A 21,145-nucleotide genomic window follows, 5' to 3' on the forward strand; every position below is an offset into this window, starting at 1 on the left:
TGTCTTTATTCCTGAATAGTTTAGTATGGCGGTGGGGGCCGGAGCCCCCTCGAGAGAGTCCCGGAGCCCAGGGATTCGGCCTAGAGGCCAGTTGGGGGAGCAAAGTGTGCGAGGATTAGCTCCTCCGCAGTCCGAGTCTTGCAGGGACGGCGATCAGGCCAAAAGTCTGGACGAGGAGACCCCAGAGTCCCCGACCCGGCGCACTCCGACCGTGGGAAGGACGCTGCTCTGGGCGCCTGCGCTGCTGCGGCGGGTACAGAGACTGCAGCTTGCCCCGGGTCGGGGCCCCGTCCCAGGCGAGACGCCCCGGAGCCCACCCCCACCCCACCCCCGCTGGCTGTTTGGCCGGCGTAGACACTTCGGGCCGGTGGGGCCCGGCTCCCTGTCTATGCCTGTTCTAGCTCCAGGTCCCCGTAGAGCAGGGCTCCGCTGAAGATGGTGAGCGGTTCCTCCGAGTGCGCCAGCTGCCCCATGACCAGGTCGATGCAGACCGTGTCCCCGGCCTGCAGCGGCAGAATGAGGCTGAAGACGCCTAGGGCGCCCGGGCTGGGCTGGCTCTCGGCCACCGGCTTATTCTCCAGGCCCTCAGGCTCGTAGCCACCGGAGTCTATGCGGGCCACGCCCAAGTTGGAGCGGGACAGCACGGCCTCCACTTTCTCGTGCCGGTGCCCAGTCAGCACCGCGCTCAGCAAGTAGCGTCCGGCTATAGGCGCCGTGAACACGCCTGGGGACAACAGTGGCAATCAGGAGGGAGACAGGTGGCAGGGGCCGTGAAGGTGTCCGGGAGCCCTTGCAGAACTCCTGGACTACGTGCGGAGGGACCCTCTGGGTCTTTTCACCTCTCTTCTACTAGAACTCCACGGACGGCAGGGAAACCAGTGTTTTGTTCATTTCCCCATCCCCAGCACTTAAAACAGTGCCTGGGCAAGAAGAGGCCCCCATAAAGAGCTGTGGAATGATCGGCTTTTCCCCTCCCCACCTCACCCCCCAGTCCAAGCTGTGGTGAGAATGAATAAATGAAGGAGAGAATAGGGGTCTCCCCAAACCAGAGAATGAAAAGACTCAGCTTGTCTGAAACGGCAAGAATGGGGACATATCACTGCACAGCCTCCCCCATTCCCCCCAGTGCCCAGCTGCCCACTCCCAGGCTTACCAGTCTCTGGATCATAGTAGCCCCCATCGTTGAGCAGGACTCTGTCAAAGGGCACTGTGCCTGGTTCAGAGCGGGGCAAACTCAGGGCAGCTGAAAAGGCCACCCGGGGCACAGAGGCTGCTGGTGCCCCCTCTGCTCCTAGGTGGGGTAGGGAGGGTGTCAGAGTGGACGCTCAGTGCAGGGCTGCCCAGCCCCCTTCCCCTCCTGGGTCTCTACCCCCAGGGCTGTCTGAGGCCTTCCATCCTCCAAATCCTAGTTCAGTTCCCCGCCCTCCAGCACTGAATGAGAGGAACTTACCCTGTTCACCTTGGGGACCTGTGGGAAGAAAAAAGGGAGCTGTGAGAAGTAGGGCAGCTCTCGCTAAGTCACTCAGCAAACATCTGCTTTCCCACTGTGCTAGGTGCTATGCAGACTCCAAAACAGAACTGGGCGTATCAAGAAAAGGAGGAACAGATAGGGTCCATTCTGTTCAACCTTATAGGCTCAGGCATCGTCTTCAACACAGCAGTGAGGCCACCACAGCTAACTGGCCAACACAGTGACTATCCTAGCTCCTAGTCACTGTCAGCCATGTAGCAGCCCCAGTTCCTTGCCTCTTTCCCCCCCTTCTCTGTCCGGTTCAGAGTAGAATGTCAAGCCCGGGGCAGCCAGGGTTGGGGCTGGGAGTAGCCCTGGCTGCAGCAAGGATCTCAGCCCACATACCTGGTGGTCCGATGGGCCCCTTTTGTCCATCCTTGCCTGGAGGTCCCGGAGGTCCGGCAGGGCCTGGGGGTCCCTCTACCCCGGGAGGCCCTGGTGGCCCAGCCTCACCTGCAGGACCTACAGTGACAAAACTAAGTTGAAGGAGAGCCATAAAAAGGAGTTTCCAAAGGGTGGTGGATCCAGGGACAGGGTGATGGGCCCCTCGCTGCCCATGCTGGGTACCTAGCCGACAGAGCAGCACCCCTCCTCCACCCACAGGCCTGTCTGAGCCGTCAGGGGAGGGCGGGGAGCTGGGACCTTGGATCATCTCTTGTGGACAAACCAAGCCCTGGGACAGAGGTGGATCTGCAATTCATGCTGGGCAGGGCAAGGAGAAAGTGGATGAGGTTAAAGCTGGGCTGTCGCAGGGTCAGGGGAGGAGAAAGAAAGGACTTGAAAGGAGTGCCCCCACCCCGTGCCTCCTCTTGCCCCCTCACCAGTGAGGTCCTTCAGACTGAGCTGGTGAAGCCGGTCCTCCAGGAGCAGCAGGGAGCTGTTAAGGGCGCTGAGCCTCCTGCCCAGGCCGGCCTGCCCCCCTAGCAGCTTCTCCAGCAGGGCGGCCTGTGTCTGGCTGGTGCTGTTGGTTTCCCGTAGCCCAGCCCAGAGCCCAGCCACGTGTCTGGAGAGGCCTTCGCGCAGGCCCTGCAGTCCCCCGGCCACCGTGTCCAGCCGCTCACAGACTCCCTCCAGGCGGCCCAGTCGCCCCTCTAGGCTGGGGCACTGGCCGGCCTGTGCCTGTCCCTCTTCCAGGCCTCGGAAGCGCTCCTCACTCTCTGTAGCGTGCTCTGTGGCCTCCTGCTGCAGCCTGTTAATCTCAGAGATGATGCGGTCCTTGGTGGCTCCCAGGTCAGCCAGATCAGCACCCTGGCCCTCCACTGTGGTCTGGAGCTCATGCAGTGAGTCATTGAGGGAGCTGAAGGTGAGAATAACCTCGGAGAGCTCTCCCTGCAGGGCCTGGAGGGCTGAGCCTGAGCTGCCCCCGAACACACTGAAGCCATCCAGAGGCCCACGGCTCGGTCCCCCAACACCCGGGCCGGCCCCAGGGCCCCGTGCGGGCAACAGGGGGCAGGAGCAGCGCTCCACACCATCCCGAAGACGGCCCAGCTCCTCCTGGACACCACCACAGGCGCCACAGCCCTCATCCCCACGGGCCTGCAGCAGCCCCTCCAGCTGGCCCAGCCGCACCGCTGTGAGATTCAGCTGCAGTGCGAACTCTGCAGCCGTCTCATCCAGCGCATTGACCCGACCCTGGAGCTGGCCCGCGACCCCTTGCAGTCCCTCCAGCGTGGCCTGCTGGGACTCCCCAGCTGCTCCCAGCTTGTGCAGGCCTGAGCCCACCAGCTGCAGTTGCCCCTCGCTGTCCAGCACCCTGCGCTCCAAGGCACTGAGGATCTCGCTGACCTCGGAGCCCTGCTCGCCTGGGGCCCCAGAGCAGAGCTGCCCACATGCCTGCACAGCCCCTGCCACCTGCTCCTCCAGCAGAGCCAGCCGCCCCCCCAGCTCCCCGCTCACGTTGGCCAGCAGCCCCTCCAGCCTCTCTTGTTGGCCCCGGGCAGCAGGCAGCCAGTGGCCCAGGCCCCCGGGAAGCCCCCGCCAGCCCTCCTCCAAGGGGCCCAGGGTGGAGTTGAATCGGTCCTCCAGGCGAGCGAGGTGGGACGCTAAGCTGGTATAGCCTGGGGGGTGGCCCCCCTGCCCAGCTGCTACTCCCAGGTTGGCGCCTCGCCGCCCGCTCAGCACTGTCACCGAGCCAGCCACCACATCCAGCCTCCGCTCCAGTTCAGCCAGTCGCCGGCCCAGCTCTGGAGGGCAGCACTCCGGAGCGGGCCAGCGGCCCAGGGCCTGCCCAGCGAGCTGCCGCTGCCGCTCCTCCACGGAGGCCAGTAGCTTCTCCAGCGCTCGCAGCCGCTCCCTGTCCTCCTGCTGCTGCCGGCGGAAGCCATCCAGCCCCGCCAGGCACACAGAGCAGGACTCCTGCAGCCGCTGCTCCAGCTCCCGCAGCAGCTCCTCGCTGTGGCCGGGAGGGGCCGGGCTTGGGCCCAGAGCCCTGCTGCCACCGCTGCCGCCACCACCGCTGTGATGGGTGTTGAGATGGCCCAGCTCCTGGTCGTGGGTGGAGACGCGGTTGTCCAGGAGCTGCAGCTGCTGCTGTATCTCGCTGAGGGTTTCGTGCACACCGGGGCGGGCAGCTGCATCTGCGGGCTGCTGCCTCCCATTAAAGGCTATCTCCACAGCTCTCTGGACGTCTTCCGTCAGGCGCCCGCTCAGTCCCTGCAGGACACCCCGGAGGCCCTGCAGCTCCTTCGTCAGGCTCTGCACCTGCTCCTCCAGCTGCTGCACCTTTTGTGACTCCCCAGGTCCTGGCAGAGAGGGGAAGGCATAAGGGCGAGGGGCGAGGCCTCAGAGCTCAGTGCCTACCTCCTAGGTCCTGCGCTCCCCAGCTCCAACAAGAGGGCAGAGGTCCCAGCTGATGTGGCCATTCCTTAGCTGCATGACTTGGGCAAGAAAAGATGGTAGGAAACTCCATTCACTGAATGCCTTTAAGCCACATGTGTACCATGGCTCCTTCCCGCATCCAGCAACTCCATTGTGCAAATACCATTAGTTCTTCCCATTTCACAGACTGGGAAACAGAGGACCAGAGAGGTTAATTAACTGGGCCATGGATTACAAGTTTAATAAGTGGCAGAGCCAAGTTTCAAACCCAGGTCGTCCATCAGACCACCAAGGCCAGGTCCTTTCCACCTTCCAGAATGCCTCTTAACTTTATGGAAACTGTTCCAACATCGGAAAAAAGGGAATGACACTAGGTCCTTCCCTCAGGGTGAGTGAAATGCGGACGTGGGGTAGGAACCTCTCCACAGCACTACAGGGACAAACAGGGCTCTGAGGCGAGCTGCGGGGGATCTGGCAGGATGGTCGGAGAATCAGCCAGAAGTTCCTGTTTCCATAATTACAGCACAGCTATCTCCCTGGCAGGCAAACACAGCACATCTGCAGTGCCGGGCAACGGGGACTGCTGCATTCTGGGACCTGTAGTCTCCAGAGGCCACCGAGGGGCCTGGGACCTGTAGTTGGCTGCAGTGCATGCTAGGACTTGTAGTCTCATCTGTCTATCCCCTTGGACCAAGCTTCTCCAAGGAAATCCCCCTTCCTCCGCAGCTGTTCCCAACTAGGAAGTATCTTGGCTACACGTGGGCATGAACAAGCACATTCTTTTTTTCTGCCTTCCTTTTCTCTGGGTCTCCACTCAATCTCTCTTCTCTGTCACACACACACACACACACACACACACACACACACACACACACACATTCTCCCTCTCTCTTCTCTCTCTCTCTCTCTCACTCGCTCTCGCTCTCATGCATGGGAAGGGATCTCATTAACTCCCTTCTGTCCCCTCTTCTGACCTGGAGCAGGGGTTCCCCGCAGCAGCCTGGCCCACGCTTCCCCCAGCACCGCCTTCCCCTCCTCTCCCCAGCAGCTCCGGTACTCACCTTCCCCACCCAGTCCACTCAGGTGGTTGCCCGCACTGGAGCCCGAGAGGTTGGGGCGGGCGGGCCGGGGCCGGGGGCGCGGCGTGGTGGGTGCAGGGCCCAGCGCCGGGGCAGGGCCCTCGGCACAGTCATCGCCCCCGTACCCCTGGCAGCACCTCCACTCCATATCCGTTACTGTTTTGTAGGCCACACGGTAGCGAGGGCGGAGGAAGCTGCGGTACCTGGGAGAGGCAGAGGGAGGCCTCTTGACTCCTCCCTGTCCTGTAGTGATCCCGGCCCCTGTCCTCAGAAATGAGCAGCCGCTGGTGGACTAGACCTGTCCCTCAGGCTGGGTCCCCCTTACTGACCAGCATGTGGCCTTGCTCAGTTGACAGTTGTCAGCGTGTTGGCCGAGGGCCAAATCCCTACTCTTCCTCCCCTTGTCCTGTGCTGGAACTTTGAACAACTCTCCTTGACTGTGACCCAGCCCGGAAAAGGCATTCCAGGGGCTGGCAGGGTGGTCCAGGTAAGTTTGCCCTCAGTATTCCACCAGCCAAATTGCTGCCTCAGCATCTCCTCAGCTGGCTGTGACTGAAGCCCCCGGTCCTGCCCCTTGCTACCTGCTTGGTACAAATGCCCCCAGTTGGCCGCCCTAGCCCAGCCCCAGCCAAGTGCACATCCCTTGGCAGGGGGAGGTGCTCACATGATGCTGTGGGAACACTGGGGCTGGCCCCAGCCACAGGGCTGGTAGTCAGGCTTGATGAAGGTCTCCACTCCATCCTCAAGGACACAGCTCACTGTCCGGGTCACCACGTAGGCACACCAGTTCCTGCAGATACAACCCCACGTGGGCCCAAGATCCAGAGACACATACCCCCAAGGAAGGCCCAGGGGGCTACCAGAGGGGCGGAGGGAGGGTCAAAACGTGAAGGGCCCCTGGGAACGGTGGGAGCCAGGGCTTTGGCAGGGGCGGCTCCCCGCCCCCCCCACCTTCCTGTGCAGCAGGAGTCAATAAAGACTTTTCAAGATGGGGACAGGAGATGTAGATGCAAAACCACAACCACGAGATGTTGATCCTCGTGGCTGGGGGCACGTGGGGAGCCTCTGAATCCACACATTCATTCGTGTCCCTCTGTCTCAACCCCCAGCTTGGCGTGGCCTGTGTGAACCGACTGGCCAGGGCCCCTGGTGATCCCCTGGATGCAGGCTTCCACCCACCACTCAGGGGAGAGGACGGGGCAGGCAGGGCTCCAGCTCAGGGTTAAGGAGAGAATAGGCCATTGATGAGCGCTGCCCACCTTGGGGCTCGACGTTCTACACTCTTGGCCCCATTCGCGCCAGTCTCTGGTCCGTGTCGGCTGGAGAGCCACAGGGAGCAGAGGAGCGGCGTCAGAAGCGTGGGTTACTGGATGGGGCTGAGGGAGCCCTAGAGAGGAATGAGAGGTCTGCCGAGAATCCCAGGCTGGTATGCAGCTGGCGGCTGGCAGGAAGGCCTGGCTGGTGTCCCTCAGGGTAGTTTCCCTGGGCGCCTAACGTGGAAGCAGATCTCCCTGAGGTTGGGGGGGGACCTAGCTCTTCAGGGGGCCCTGGAAGTGCCCTGAAGGAAGGCGGGCATGTGAAGAGCACCTGGCGGATGGGTTTCCTCTTCCCCCTTCCCTGCCCCAGGCGGGGACAGCCCAGAAGAGCGGACCCAAGGTCGGGGCCAGGATACACACCTTCTCACCCACCCTCCCACCTACCTCCAGCCTCGGGCTGGGGCCCAGACTCTTACCTGTGGCGGCTGGCAGGCCGGGGGGCACTCTGGGCCTGGGGTCCCCCAGGGCTGAGGGCCCCGCCACTCCCAGTGTAGAGGCTGTAACCGCGAGGAGGGTAGCTGGCCGCCCCCACGGCTGTGGTCAGCAGGCAGCAGAGGTAGCAGCTCCAGAGGGTTCCGGGGGCCATGGCGGGGGCGCTCCGTGGTGGCCCTCAGAGGCACATCCTGGCCTGACCACCGGCGCCTCTGCCTGGAGCGGGGGACGCCGCGGATCCGAGGGACAGCAGGTCCTGTCCCCAGCTTCCTGCCGGCAGCCCCCAGCCGCACGCCTCCTCCTTGGCCGCCTGGCCTGACCCCTCTCCCCCTCCTCTTTCCTCCTCAGGCTCCTATCTGTCCCTCCCTCGGTTCCTTCCGCTCTCCTCTTCTCCACTTCTGAGGGGGGTTTGTTCTCTGTGCCCCCCGGCCTCCTGTGCCTGGTCCCTGGCCCTCTCAGATGCTGCTTCCTGGGCCTCCACCCCCTCGCCCCAGCTGGCCCTCCTCTGGCCTCCCTATCGCTTTTCCCCAATGACTGGATCCTGAGGGTGACAGGGCTTTGCCCCTGTGGCTGCTCAGAGGCGCAAGAGTGGTTTCGGGGCGGGCCCTGGCCTCCCGCCTCTCTCTCTCCCTCACTCCCCTCCCTTCCCCCCTGTCTGGCTGGCGGTCCAGCCTCCCCCTTCCTCCCCCCACCTCTCCAACCATCGTGCGCCACATCTGCTTCTTGTTAACTCCGGGAAAGAGAGGAAAAAAAAAGGAAAAACAGAGAAATGTGGAGTTGCCCCCGGGCTTGGGGCCAGCCTCTCAGACGGGCCACATGGAGCGGAGTTGGGGCCAGAGCTGGGGAGGAGGCCCAGGGCTGGTCGCTTAGACAGGGAACGGGAGCTGGAGCCACAGCTCTCCTGGGGCCAGGGCAGGCCTACCCCGGGAGAGAAGGCCTGAGAGAGGAGCCCACAGGCGAGAGGTGGAGAGGAGAGCTGTAAAAGGAAGAAAGAATCGCAGGGCTCAGCAGGACAGCCACTCACCATCTAGTCCGGCTGCCTCCTTTCATAGATGTGAACATTGAGGCCCAGAGTGGGAAAGTAACTTGTCCAAGGTAACACAGCAAGTCAAGAGCAGGGCTCAGATTAGAATATAAATGGTACCCAGGTCAGTGGCTTGCGAGGTAAAAGGAGGAGAGGAGTGAGGGCTACTGGGCCAGAGAGGAAAAGGAGAAGGACTCACTGAGGCAGGCAAGAAATTCAGAGAAGCCAGAAGAATCTGGAAGTGGGGAGTAGCCTTCTGTCAAGCATGGAGAGGACATGGGCAAGAGGAAAAAGGCTTTCATTCTCAAAAGGCCAGGTGAACATGGGTCTCAGACTTGTCTTGGAGAAGGTCAGCCATGAGTGCGGGAGGGGAGGGAAGGAGGGAGGTGAGTAGGGCCCGATGTATTTAGCCTGAAGGAAGTCACTCCCTAGAGTGGAGCCAAGTCTGGTAGCCTCTGAGGCAAGTAAGGAAGTTGACTCAACCACCAGCCTGCCCATAGACTCTGTCAGAATCTGTCAGCCGGCCCCCCTCACCATCTGGCCCCCAGCGTTGTGTTCTGTACAGGTCTCCCTGCGTGGTGGGCCGCTTGGGAGAGCCAGGCAGCAGTACTAGACAGAAAGGAGGCGAGAGCCTGGTGTGTGGGCGCTGCGGAGGTGCCTGGGTAGCAAAGGCACGTGTAGGACTCAGTAAGGAGTAGCTGGTCCTGCTGGGGAACAGGACACAAGCGCCCGACAGAACGAACACAGGGCAGGACAGACAGAAGGCCAGATGGATGCTGTGCTCTGGGTAAGAGGAGGGGAAAGATAGCTGGCTGCTGTGGGGAGTCAGAGAAGAGCTATTGGAAGAAAGAGAATCTGATAAATGTGGTAGTGGGGGGAAGTAAAAAACAGGGACGGGGGGAGGGGGAGAGATTTCAGGTTGGTGAAAGCGGTCTGTCTCAGTTTCCTCATCTGTAACATGAGAATAATCATAGTTCCCTCCTTCCTAGTTTCATGTGGATTAAGTTAATCCATGTGAAGCATTTAGAATAGTGTCTGGCATGTGGTAAATGTTAGCTCTTCTTTGTGTCAGGAAGTCAGAGAGGTTGATTGTGGAAAAATCAGGGAGAGGTTCAGATGACTGGTTAAGAGCTTGGGTTACAAGTTTTTGAGTAGGGGGTCGATACACACGCAGAAAGAAGATATTCTTGGCAAGAGCAATGGGCAGGGTGTTAGGGCACAAGGATGCTGGTTCCAGCTCCTCCTCTAAATAGTGTTATCACTTTGAGCAAACCCCCTGACTCCACCGGGGGTCTGCCATCTTTCTGTCATCTCAGGTCCCTTCCAAATTCTACACTGCAAAGTGACGCAGACTTGGAAGGGAAGGCTGTGACTGCTTGGTGACTGCATGGGTAATGAGGGACCAGATGAAGGGGGACACCACAGAAGCTTCCAGGGTTTGAGCCAGCGTGAGTAAATCGAGAAGAGGAGCAGGTTTGAAGGAAAGAAAGATGACCTTCGTTTGGGCATCCTGAGTTTAAGATGAGAATAACACATCTCAATGGAAATAAACGTCCAAAGGAGATGGTTAGCAGTGTGGGTCTTGATTCTGGGAACCATTTGCAGGACAATAGTTGGAAACTGTAAGAATGGATGCCACCAAATCTTCAATGTGAATCTGAGTGATCTACCTCTGACGTCCAGAATATGATCCTGATGACTGGAAGAAATGTTGGCGAAAAGACAGGATGGTGACAGTAAACTCTGGAACCATCAGAAATGGAAACCTGTGCCTGTTCCTTAGAGGTGAGGGGATTGGCACCTAGGGAGACTTGAAGGAGTTGGTCCTAGAAGGTCCTGATTTCAAAGTCGCTGTCAGTGGAAGGCAGCTGCTTAGGCCCTGGCCCTGGCCCTGGCCCTGGCCGGAAGCTCACTCACTTCCCCTCCAGGTGGCCCTGGCTGCTGCTGTGCGTTTGCTTTCTCTGCTCTTCCCGGTCTTCTCCGTTCAGGAGCTCCTGGCAACTTCAAAAGTCATCCCAGCCATCTTGTGACTACTCAGTTGTCACCCGTTCCTTTGCCTGCCCCCTTAAGTTACAAAATCTGTTGTATTTTAAGTGTGTCAAGTCAAAAATGTTGCCTTTGAAATATAATGGCGGTAGGTTGCATTTCATTTAGTCCTGTAATTTGGAGCCAAGACCTAGAGCCTGACATCAATGTTCAGAGATATCAAAGAAATCAGTGGGTTCACTGGGGCGGCCTGAGGTGTTGGGCAAGCAGGCTGCAGTGGAGACTAAGGTTAGAGGGAATGCAGTGGTGGCGGTGGTATTGATAGGCAGCCACAAATTGCCAAAGAGACTGGAAGAGAATTCCTGAGACCAAAAAAGGCTAAGCGTCCCTCGGGCGCTAGGACAAGATCTATTTTATAACCTCTCCAAGACAGATTTCCATGGGTCTAGTGCCAATGGGAAATCTTGGCTGTACCAGGCAGCTAACTCATTCAGTCAAGCATCACTGATGGCGCAATGAACTCCTGTGCCTGGGGCCAGAGAGATAGGGGCCCCGGCAGTAAGGAGCATTTTATGCCTACCACCCTCGGTCAGAAGACTGAAGAGTGGGAGGAAAAAGGGGGGAATAATAACAACCGGGCCTTGGGTCATGCCAACCCAGATGGGAATTCCAGCTTGTGGGGACTCTTGAGCAAAAGTCCACTATGCACAAATGCACACTTTTTTTTTCCTTCCAACCCTTCCCACAGGTACAATACTTCAGGAGCTAACCTCCCTGGATGCAGGGCCCAGTGCCCCTTTTCCAGGTCTTGTTGTCTTTTCACTCCTGAGCCTAATCCTGACTATGTCTTCTGCTTTAAATTGTCACACTAATCACAGAGATTAAGCTCCACACATTCCCCCCTGCCCCACGTGCCCCCTAACCCTCTCTCTCCCCCGATTTCCCCCAGGATAAGGCTTCACTTGTCTCACTTCCCACATACTTTTCCACCCAAGCTTTTTTCAGGAGTTGTTAGCTCTTAGCTGAGTCCAGTTTAGTCCTGGAGACCATTTTTAACTTGGTTAAAATGTTCCTCCAGGCACTAGGCCAAATGACCCATTCAAGGCTGATAAAGACTCGCTGACCTAGGCACAGGAAGTTCTGGGAGGTGAAGGACATTTCTGGATGGTTCTAAAACAAAACCTTTTCCGCTTTCCCCTGACCCTAGGACAACCTATTGAGTCCACAGTCTGACACAACAGAGTATGGAACAGAGGAAGAAGGATCAGGTGACAGTCTCTAACCATTTGCAGAACCTTGGTCAAATCAATTACCTTCTGGGCCTCAGTTTCCTTCTTCATAAAATGACCTTGAAGGCCCCCTTCAGCTCTGAGAGTCTAGTTTACTTTGCAACTGGGTCAGCTGGTTTCTGGACAGCCTTGGAAAGCTGAAGCACTTCCAAGGCCTTCCCTTATGTCATTTGCAGTCTAGAAAGTCTACTTTCCAGGATCTAGTTGTGTTTCAACAGATCTAAAAGTTTGGTTGCTCTTGGATCTGCTTCAAATTTCCAGGAGATGCAAAGCATAATGTGTGTAATCCTTTAAGACCTAGACCCTCATTCTCCCAGAGCAGAGCTGGGAACAGACTGCTCACTGAGGGGACACATGAGGGAGTACATGGCTGGGATTTCACCGTTATGTGGAGGGAACATGGGGTTGGGATTCTAAACAGAAAACTTCTGGGAAATGGTGGGGGCTGCGTGATGAGAGGGGAGGCCGGGAAACTACAGACTGCTAAAGGCCGAGACCAAGCTTAGGAGTCACTGGGCTGGTGCATGGAGGACAAACTGCTGATGGTCCCAGGCCAGGGAAGCCCACTCCGGGCTAGTGCACCCTTAGCTCACCGTGCACACAGCCTGCCAGTCAGTCCCCTTACCCAGCTGTTCCTGCCCCATAGCAGCTCCTGTAGTTTTCTTTGGCTCAGAGAAGCAGAGGCGTCCCCTGAGCCCTGGCCCCCCTCTACCGCAGAGCAACTGGCTTCCATTACCCCTGACAGCTCCAGAGAAACAGCCCAGCCCCTGGCCCCAGCCTGGCTCAGTGCCGTTCCCTTTTATGGTGAAGCTGAGGGAAAGCAAGGAGGTGGGGGGGGGGAGTAGGTTTTGGCTGGGCAGAGGGTTGTAGAGCCCCAGGCTGCCTCTCCCCTCACCAGAGACCCTCGGACATCTACCCAGTCATCTTCCTTTTTTCTCCTCGGTGGCCCACTCTGCTTATAACCCACACGACCCCTCTTGCTGGTCCCAGCCTTTCCTCCTTTCCCCCCTCCCTCACATCCGGGTGGGGGGTGATTTCCCACTTGGCTTAAGTCCCACGGTTTGGGTTTTGATTCCGGGAGGGTCCGCCCTATTTCCGACGCCCACCTCTGAGAGTGGGATGGAGGGAGGGAGTCCGGAAGGGAGGCACTGGTCAGATCACAGGCACGATCGTTCTATTTGGCGGATGTGGGGCAGAAAGGCTGCCGCCGAGGAGAGTTAGCCGGCCGTCCCAGCCCTGTCCCCATTCTGCACCGCCTCTTACCCCTCTCCCGGCCGCCCGGACCAGGGTGGGGACCCTGAGGGCAGGGCGCAAAGGAAGCACCTGGCCGGGCCGGGAAGCGAAGGGTGGGCAGCAGCATGTGGGCCCGCGACCGAGAGGGGGGCCGGAGTCTAGGGTCAGGCCGAGCCTCCCGCTCGGTCCCGCCGCCACACCCTCGCTCTAGTCCACTCCTCGGCTCCAAGGAAGCGGCCCCAGCGCCCCTAACCCTGTCCCGGACCACGCCAACAGCTCACAGCTGCGCCGTGCCGCGTACGAAGCGAGCGTCTGCAGCCCGCCCGCCCCCTACGGCGGCCGGCCCCTCCTCAGCCCCGCCCAAGACCCCGCCCCTTGCGAGTGCGCCGCGGGAGCAGGCGAGACGCGGGGGCTAGGGAGCCCTTACCGGCCGAGCCTGACGGCCGGAAGTGGCTGTTTTGGGACTGAGCTGGCGCAGCAAACTTCCGATCCAGGTCTCCTACCTCGAGCTAGTCCACAGATCGTGTCGGAGCCGAGCCCTGCTGATCAGGTGAGAGGCACGCAGGCGCGGTCCACGGCCCATCGGCGGTGGCTGGGCCAGTGCGGCGAGGAAGGGTCCTGGTCTGGGCGAGGAGTGCGCCGGTCCGAGGCTCAGTCCCCCCTCTTCTCCGCAGCATGATCACGGACGTGCAGCTCGCCATCTTTGCCAACATGCTGGGCGTGTCGCTCTTCCTGCTTGTCGTTCTCTATCACTACGTGGCCGTCAACAATCCCAAGAAGCAGGAATGAAAGTGGCGCTTTCTCCGCCCCAGGTAACGGTACGGGGCTGTAGCGCCCAGCCCCAGAGAGTGAGTGGCGGGGCCGCGCCAGGGCGTGAAGGGTTCGAAACTTCAAATCAGAAAGTGTTGGGCCAAGCATGATACTCGGCCCCTTTATCCGCACAGAGCAGCGAGTGCCCTGCCCCCTTCCCCCTTAAACTGCTCCCTGCTAGAACGGGGTGGGTTCCCTAAACCCCCTCAGTCCCCATCTGCCTGTGGTCCCCAGATGCCCAAGTTGATAGTACGGGTACAAGAAAGTACTGACACCCGAAGGAATAAAGGTACTGAGGATGCCGTCCAAGTAAGAGGATTTAGGCTCTTCACTTAAATAGTACTCACTTTTCCAAGGTTGTTTAGGGTTTTATTTAGGCATAATTTTTTTTGTGAGGGGTTGGAAAGATAGAGAATTCTATTTCAGGGGCACAGGGCACTGATTTAGGGGTTGGCTAGTGTAGACCCAAGCCATAGAGAAGAATGGGATGGGGGGAGGTGCTGTGTGAACGTCTGGTAAACCAACCCATAAGTGTGGGCGAGAATTGTAAGGGGGGACAGGCTGGATGGGAGTTGATTCCTGAAGGATTGCCCCAGAGGAAAGCTGCAGCATTTTCCTTACCTCAGGTCTTTCCCCCTCTTTTCTAGGGTTCCAGGACATAGTCTGAGGCAAGATGGAGGGTGTGAGGGGCCTTCACACTTCACTTCATCCCTTGTACCCATCACAACATACAAAGCAACTACACCTGGATTTTTCCAAACAACTTTAATTTCCTCAAAGTCTTCCTTAACCTTATGGAACAAGAAGCTGCCACTGAATAGGGCCCAGCATAGGGCTACTTTATTTTCTACTCCCTCCCCCCAGTATAAAAATATAGATTTTTTTTGTGGTCCCAAAATCGTGTGCTGTGGAGGGAGGGAAGGGGTGGCAGGTCCCTGCTTTGTCCTGTCTCAAGGTGATGCTCTGCTGTGTCTCAGAACAGTGTGGCTGGCGTTCCAAGGAGTTATAATTGTCACATGGAATCAGGAGCTGAGAAAGGGGACTAGCACATTTCTCACTGTGTTCCCCATCTCCGGTTCATGTGCTGGGCGTGAAGGTCAAGGCCTCAGACCCGAGGAGAAACAGTGAGTGGAGGAGATTTAGGGACAAAACAAACCTCAGTTTGGCCCAAGGGCCCCCCACTGTAACAAATCCGGGACTGGGAGTCAGACAGACTACGGGAAATAGGAGAAAAGGCAGGGGCAGAGCAGGGCCGTGGGGGCCCAGCCTGAGGCAGCCTGCAACAGAGAAGAGAGAGGAGTCAGGGTTGTGAAAACTCCGCCCTTCTTCTGGTCTTTCAGCCAGGGGCTGGGAGGTGAGAGAGGCAAGGTGGGTGAGGATAGGCAGGTTGAGCACTGCACAGTGGTCTGACAGGAATGGTCTGACCAGCCTGCTCCTTAGGCCTAACTAGAAGTTGTTCTCTTGTCTGTTGGAGTGAAGACGGACAGCATGATGGGGAAAAAAGTCAGGGACTAGGTTCTTAATGAAGGTACATTTAGTCTTTCGGGGGTCAAAGGGAGAAGGGAAGGAAGAAAATGATCTTGAATGGCAGAAATGGGAATAAGGGGATAGAAGTGAGAGGTGGGGTGAAGCGTTGCACCCTGGTGCTCACCGTGGTATGGAGCAGGGTCCCGGCTCTGGCTCACTGCTCTCCCTGCTCCGGGGGGTAGGGGACGTGGGGCCCGAAGAGCCTCTCATCCCTCTGCGAGTCGGCGGTGAGCCCCGGCCCAACCTGGGCCTAGCCTGTGTGGACAGGGGGTAGGCTATGAGGCTGGATTCTTCCATGAACTTTTTGCTTCTAGGTTTCCTTCTAGTATCCACACGTATGAGTGTAGTATGGGTGTCAACACGGGTACTGGGACCTTGAGTTCCTGGGCACTGTTCCTAGCTGAGAAGGTAGGGCAGGATAATAGCTAGAAAACTCTTGGGTTCAGTCTATGACTATACATTCCAAGCTTAACTAGGGGAGTCAGAAGGGTCCAGCATTTAACCTTCATGGCTATACCACGGTCAAGATCTGGCTGAGTAGAGAAGCACGGTGTGGAAAGATGTTGGAGGATTAGTGGGTCTGCCTCAGAGCCTTCATTGCCTCAGCCCCTGCCAGAGCAGCTTAAGCTTCACCTGTTCAGTCAGCTTCTGCCTACACCTAACTTCAGTCAACCTAGCATGGGGATCTGGAGTGAATCGGAGTTGGTGGCACAGCTGTTCCTAGGAGCAGCAACCAGATGTGTTACCTGGGGAATCCGGGACCCCTCCTGGCGGGAACTCTCCTCGGGCAGGTCTGGGCAGAAAGAGAGGAGAAGCTAAGGCAGGGGCAGGCAAAGCCAAAGCTAGCAGGCTGAGGTTAGGGTATGTCTGGCAGGGATACTGGGATTGGAAGCAAGCAAGAGACCTGGCTGAAGGGGACGGGGGTGCAGCACCGGACAGACAGGCACTCAGGCATCAGAGCAGCTCTCTGCTGTGGTTGTGGGGAGAGGGTGTAAAGCAGTGCTGGGCATTTTCCCTCCCACTACCCAGGTGAACAGCGCCTTGCTGGGCTCTGCAAGAGTCGCTATGCTGGGGACTGGGGAAGACCCAAAAACGTTACCTGTAGTCGGGTCCTGATACAGGGGATCCGAGGTCCAGCCCCTAGCAGGCCTTTCCCAATCACCATGACAGCCTCTGGTTTGTCCCCTGAGGGTAGGAATGAGCAGCTACTCCCTAGGGAACAAAAGAAACTGATATCAGGATGGGGCCACGGAGAAGAGGTAACTTCCTTTAGATCAGAGTTTCTCAGTATTGGCAATATTGACATTTTGGGCTGGATAATTCTTTGTTGTGGGCGGCTGCCTTGTGTATTTCAGGATGTTTAGCAGCATCTCTGGCCTCTGCTCAGCAGATGCCATTTCTTCCCCTGCCTCCTCCCCACTGTAACAACCAAACATCTCCAGAAAAATGTCCGCTGCCTGGCAAAATCGCCGCTGGTTCAGAAGCACGTCACACTCTAGTCTGGTCCGAGGGGTAGAACAGTAACTTGAGCTTGAATCAGAACCCACTCAACTGAACTACTATGAATTTATAGACCTTAGAGTTATCCCAGTCATATGTGTGAGCATTTAAGGATCAAGTCATCAGTACCCAAGACTGGTGGATTCAGGGCTACCTGTCGAAGAGAGTTAACAGGTTGGGAGTAGTGGGCTCTGAGGGAGGTAGGAGATGTTAGGCTGAAGTTTTAGAAATCATCCCCATCCAGTGCTTTACACGGCTGGGTCTATAACTTAAAAGGAGAGCAGACGGTCTAGGCTCTTTGTGGATGATACGGTCACACAACATTTGCGGTGGTGACAGGTGAAAGGCCTATGCTTTTTTCATTCTTCAGTTTTGTCTAAGTTGCCCAGCTCCTGGAGTCAGGGAGCTTGAATAAATAGCAGGTAGGAAAAGTCCTCAGGTTCCTCAACTGTAAAAATAAGGATTAAATGAGATAATGTGCTTAGAGCAGTGCCTGCCACATAGTAAACGCTCAGTAAGTGGTAACTGTTATTTTATTACACAAAGATGTTCACTAAACTCCAGCCTCCTGTACAAGGGCATTGATGTTAGGGATTTAGGATAATCCAGGAGGATAACTGGTGCCCCTGGTCTGGAGTGGCCTGTATTACATCAAGTCAGGAATGAGGTCCAGGTCACATGGCAGCAGAGCTGAAAGGATTTCTTCAAGCCTAGTCAGGAGTCTGGCCTATGCCCTGGGAGGTAGGGAAGGAAGGAGGTTGGCCAACCCAGATTTCAGGGGCGGTGGGTACAGACCTGATATGCCGAGTGAGTTGGGCAGTAGGCAGGAGCCCATGTGTAAAGAGGCTGTGTTAGAACTAACAGGAGTTTGGGACGGGGCCGGGCTGCTTGAAGTAGGGTGATGGGTCAGTGGCTGCTGCCGCCGTCTCCTGTCCTGGCTTCGGGGCTCTGAGTGGAAGGGACACAAGCAGATAAAAGGGCAAATAAGTGAGGCATTGTCACTCCCCTGCCCCGTTGGCCTTCCCTTGTCAGCAGATGCCTGTTTTCAAGCTTGTCATCACACCAGCATCCCTCTTCTGAAGTAAGTCTAAGATGGGTAGAAAGAACTAATAATTTATTCCAGCTCTCCAGTTTTCATCCAGCCCTCATCCTACTTCACCTCTCTGGAGCTAACCAGCCTACTCACCCACCAGTTCATTCTTCTGGCAAAGAAGTTATTGAGCTTGGCTTTCCTAGGTTCTCCTCTTCCCCCCTAACCGCCCCTTTTCAACTACTTGTCCTGCCCCTAAATGTCAGTGTCCCCCACCATTTTAGCCTTGGTTCTCTCCTGCTCTATGTACTCAAAACTCCCAAGTCTCCCTCTTGCCCTTTTTTTCCTGAACTGCAGTTCTGATTGTCTACTGATCGTTCCTACCTGGCAGTCTCTCATGACCCAAACAAAACTCATTTTCTCCCCTCCTTCCTTTTGTTCTCCCTATCTTGGTGAAAAATCTGCTAGAAACCTTGTTTCCTCTTTCGACTCCTCCCTCACATTTAGATTTGTGTTTAACCCAAATCTGGACAATTCTCCCTCTGCCTTCACTGGAATTCCTCCTTTATTCACCCTTGCCATTGCCAGCATCCAGATACAGGTCTTTATCTCTCATCCAGGCTTTTGAAAAAAATTCCCCACTGGCCTCCCCAGCTTGAGTCTCTTCCCTTTTACAATCCATCCTTCACACAGATGCCAGAAATTCTTCTTCTAAAATACAGACCTGATCAAGTCATTTTGGCTCAGGCAAGGGAGAGATACTGAAGGTCTTTTAAAGGATAAAGTCTAAACTTTTTAACGTGGCATTCAGAGCCCCGCCCACTGTGGGTCCAGTCTACACATCCTTAGTAGGATGCTGACTTGATCCTTCACACCCTCTGCTATAGCCTCTAGGGCTACTAGCTATGTGGTTCCTCTGCAAAGTCTGTTTCCTCTTCTAGTGAAACTTTGGACATCTTATATGTCCGATCTCAAATGTCACCTCTATGAATCCTCGCTGACCATTAACAGTAGGATTAATTCTTCTCTTTCATTGTCCTTTGTTCACTTGGCTAGTAATTTTTTATGGTTTCTGTCTCCTTAACTAAATATCAGTACATGTAAAGTACTTAATACTGCCTGGCACATGGTAAGTGCTCAATAAATGTTAGCTAATATTCTAATTGGAACTTGAGTCTCTTGAGGGTAGGGACCTTGTCTTTTCTAATACTGTACATCCCAGTGCCTGTAAAGTACTGCCTGGAAAACCAGAGACCTTAATAAACATGTTGTTTACCCGGATAGCAGACACCCACTGTAGACCGTAAGCTGGCTCAACAATCCCTGTCTAAGGGCATATGGTTATACTCTGTGGGGCAGCTCTCTTGGTCCCTTCTTTGTAGCTAGAGCCTCACTGCTACGGATTCTGAAAGGTGGGGTCCCAGTGGGGTAGATGGTGAGGTAGGGAGATTCTCAGGCTTGGCAGGTCCTTCCTTATCACAGGGGGACAGCAGGTACCAAATGCTCTCAAACGGAATGAGCTGTTAACCTTTGTGGAGCTGAATTCGATGGTAGTTCCAGATGCCAGTTGACTTCTAACAAAGCAACATGTGTTACATGTGAAAAGGCCCTAAAGGGTGACAGTAACTTTACCTTGTCTAGCTACACTAGCAGTGACAAGGCTACTTCTGGAAGGTCCCAAACCAAATTTAAAAAAACTGATACTCGTATGAATAAGGACGAGAAGAAAGGGAGAGATCTCAGGATGGAAGCTACTCTAGCTTTGAGGAGTTTGCCGAGATGCTGGGTACCAATTAGAGTCTAAGACCACAGACAGGAGTCAAAAACAACCAGACCTAGTGAGACTTGGCACAGCGATGCCAACAAAACAACCGAAGTCAGACTCATGGCCACAGTCACATAACTCGAAACATTACCCACCACCAATGACTTAGAGACACTGTAGAGCCTAGACCTGGGTAATTCTTTGATTAAAACAGGGATGTCAAGATGATGTCAAGTGATTGATAGTGCACAGTAGGCAGAAATAATGAACTTTAATGACAGAGGGGGAAATAGCAGGAAATAGATGATCTGAGAAATATCTATACACAGAAGGATGTTGAAACCATGTTAAGGGATGAAGCCTCACCCCACCCCAAGGAAGGATAAGAGAGCAGGCTAGAAATTGAGTGGAGGCCTCTGGGACATTTGTAGGTTCTAGTAAGGAACTGAGTGGCACTTAAGAAGATACCAACCGAGGGAGGGAGACGCAAGAGGGAAGAGATATGGGAACATGTATATGTATAACTGATTCACTTTATTAGAAAGCAGAAACTAACACACCATTGTAAAGCAATTATACCCCAATAAAGATGTTAAAAAAAAAAAAGATACAAAGCAAAACAGGCAAATGATATAAAAAATGCCAATGTGAAATGTAAGGATCAAAGGAAAGATATTAAGGATACAACTCAGGAATCGTGCCCCTAAAGAGAGTTTCAGGGTAGGAGACAGGTTCTAGTTTAGCAGAGAGGCCTGATCTGGAAAGTACAAGGCATTTAAAGGTAACACGTCATCACTTAAAAGACTGTCTTAAGGTTCGGGGGCTGCCTGTGAATTTGGCAGCGTGAGCACACAGCCCAGTTTCTCATGTTTTGGCTTCTGGGCCCCGGTATCATCCAGGCCTACCCAGTCTCCATTGTGACAAGAATTAAAGGGAGGAGCCCCAACTCTCTTCTTTCTTGGCTCGAAGCTAGAGAAACAGTGCCTTAAGGCTGAATGCAAGTGATAATGTGAACAGCTCTACATCTAGAGCTTGTGAGATGGTGTTTTATGATAATCAGCCCCTAGGTTCCATTTGGGAGGCCGGACAGTCCTGGGGCAGAGGCCAGAGGCGTAGAGCCAGACCCACCTTACCACTGTATGAGTCAGAATGGATGTCCTAAGGGCTCGCAATTTTGAGGGGCAGTTGTGTACCCTGTGCCTAGGTCATGCATCATCCCTCCAAAACATCTTTAGAACTGTCCCTACAGGTAGCACCCCAGATCTCACTGGATCCCTAGGATGAACGCAGACCTGATTTATGCCCTGTGAGGGGTGGACAGGCGAGACAAGCCTTCATTCAGCTTCAACTTCCTGCCTTTTATTTGTTCAACAAATATTTGCAGATCATTTAATAAGTGCCAGGCATGGTGCTAGGTGCTAAGGGAATAAATAGATGTGTTAGGAGATATTTCCTGCCATCAAATAAGTTTTATTACTCTGCTATTTAACACAAAACTTTCTCTTGCAGGGGAAAAAGTAAAAGTGATGATGGTGCTGGAGGCACTCTTCCTATGTCCTTTGACTCACTTCTCAAAGGAGCCTCCACTCACCATTGGCCTTTAGCTGCTCTATCAGAAGCTGCTGGTCAGCTGAGACAAGGCATCACAGAGGCCAGGAGAGAATTCTGGTAACCTCAGCTTTAAGTGCCAGAGCTGGGGCAGACTAGAGTGGCCATGGTGGGCTGATGGCTGAAGGCTCCCCGCTTTACACTTAAGTCCCTTGTCTTTTACACCAGTATCCCGCTGGGTAGGGTGGAGGGCTAGGGAATAAGTTTAAGCTATTGAGT

At 55.6% G+C, this 21,145-nt stretch overlaps 3 protein-coding genes across 10 annotated transcripts in view; 1 reads left to right on the forward strand and 2 right to left on the reverse strand.

Moving 5' to 3' along the window:
* On the reverse strand, positions 1-13,396 carry EMILIN1 (elastin microfibril interfacer 1). 3 transcript variants are annotated; one of them, XM_060309058.1, is made up of 8 exons: positions 13,114-13,396; positions 6,071-6,196; positions 5,389-5,609; positions 2,332-4,251; positions 1,856-1,972; positions 1,451-1,468; positions 1,154-1,291; positions 1-724 (listed from the first exon to the last, which is right to left on the reverse strand). In XM_060309058.1, coding segments are annotated over exons 2-8 (2,754 nt in total). In that variant the 5' UTR covers positions 6,073-6,196; positions 13,114-13,396; the 3' UTR covers positions 1-386. The 3 variants fall into 3 exon arrangements, with proteins under 3 accessions (XP_060165041.1, XP_030714014.1, XP_069903011.1); XM_030858154.2 differs by lacking the exon at positions 13,114-13,396 and adding an exon at positions 7,139-7,766; XM_070046910.1 differs by lacking the exon at positions 13,114-13,396 and adding an exon at positions 6,666-6,671.
* OST4 (oligosaccharyltransferase complex subunit 4, non-catalytic) lies at positions 13,362-19,938 on the forward strand. 2 transcript variants are annotated; one of them, XR_004039928.2, is made up of 2 exons: positions 13,362-13,534; positions 14,144-19,938. XR_004039928.2 is itself a non-coding variant. In XM_030858173.2 (2 exons), exon 1 carries the CDS (start codon positions 13,362-13,364, stop codon positions 13,473-13,475), a length of 114 nt encoding a protein of 37 aa, XP_030714033.1. In that variant the 3' UTR covers positions 13,476-13,498; positions 14,144-19,938. The 2 variants fall into 2 exon arrangements, 1 of the variants encoding a protein (XP_030714033.1); XM_030858173.2 differs by having other exon boundaries at positions 13,362-13,498.
* The window catches only part of AGBL5 (AGBL carboxypeptidase 5), an 18,011-nt gene continuing 11,110 nt past the window's right edge, over positions 14,245-21,145 (reverse strand). For 2 of the 5 annotated variants that reach the window (XM_060309059.1, XM_030858168.2), the window contains exons 12-15: positions 17,319-17,471; positions 16,123-16,235; positions 15,148-15,278; positions 14,245-14,773 (exon numbers count right to left, since the gene is read on the reverse strand). In XM_060309059.1, coding sequence (XP_060165042.1) covers positions 14,602-14,773; positions 15,148-15,278; positions 16,123-16,235; positions 17,319-17,471 — 569 coding nt within the window. In that variant the 3' untranslated portion in view covers positions 14,245-14,601. Of the gene's footprint in view, positions 15,279-15,769; positions 15,817-16,122; positions 16,236-17,318; positions 17,472-21,145 lie in introns of all 5 variants that reach the window. The other 3 variants (XR_009566061.1, XM_030858172.2, XM_060309061.1) reach the window with 3 other exon arrangements.

Source organism: Globicephala melas, chromosome 12 (genome assembly GCF_963455315.2).
Source record: "Globicephala melas chromosome 12, mGloMel1.2, whole genome shotgun sequence".
NCBI classification, from domain to species: domain Eukaryota; kingdom Metazoa; phylum Chordata; class Mammalia; order Artiodactyla; family Delphinidae; genus Globicephala; species Globicephala melas.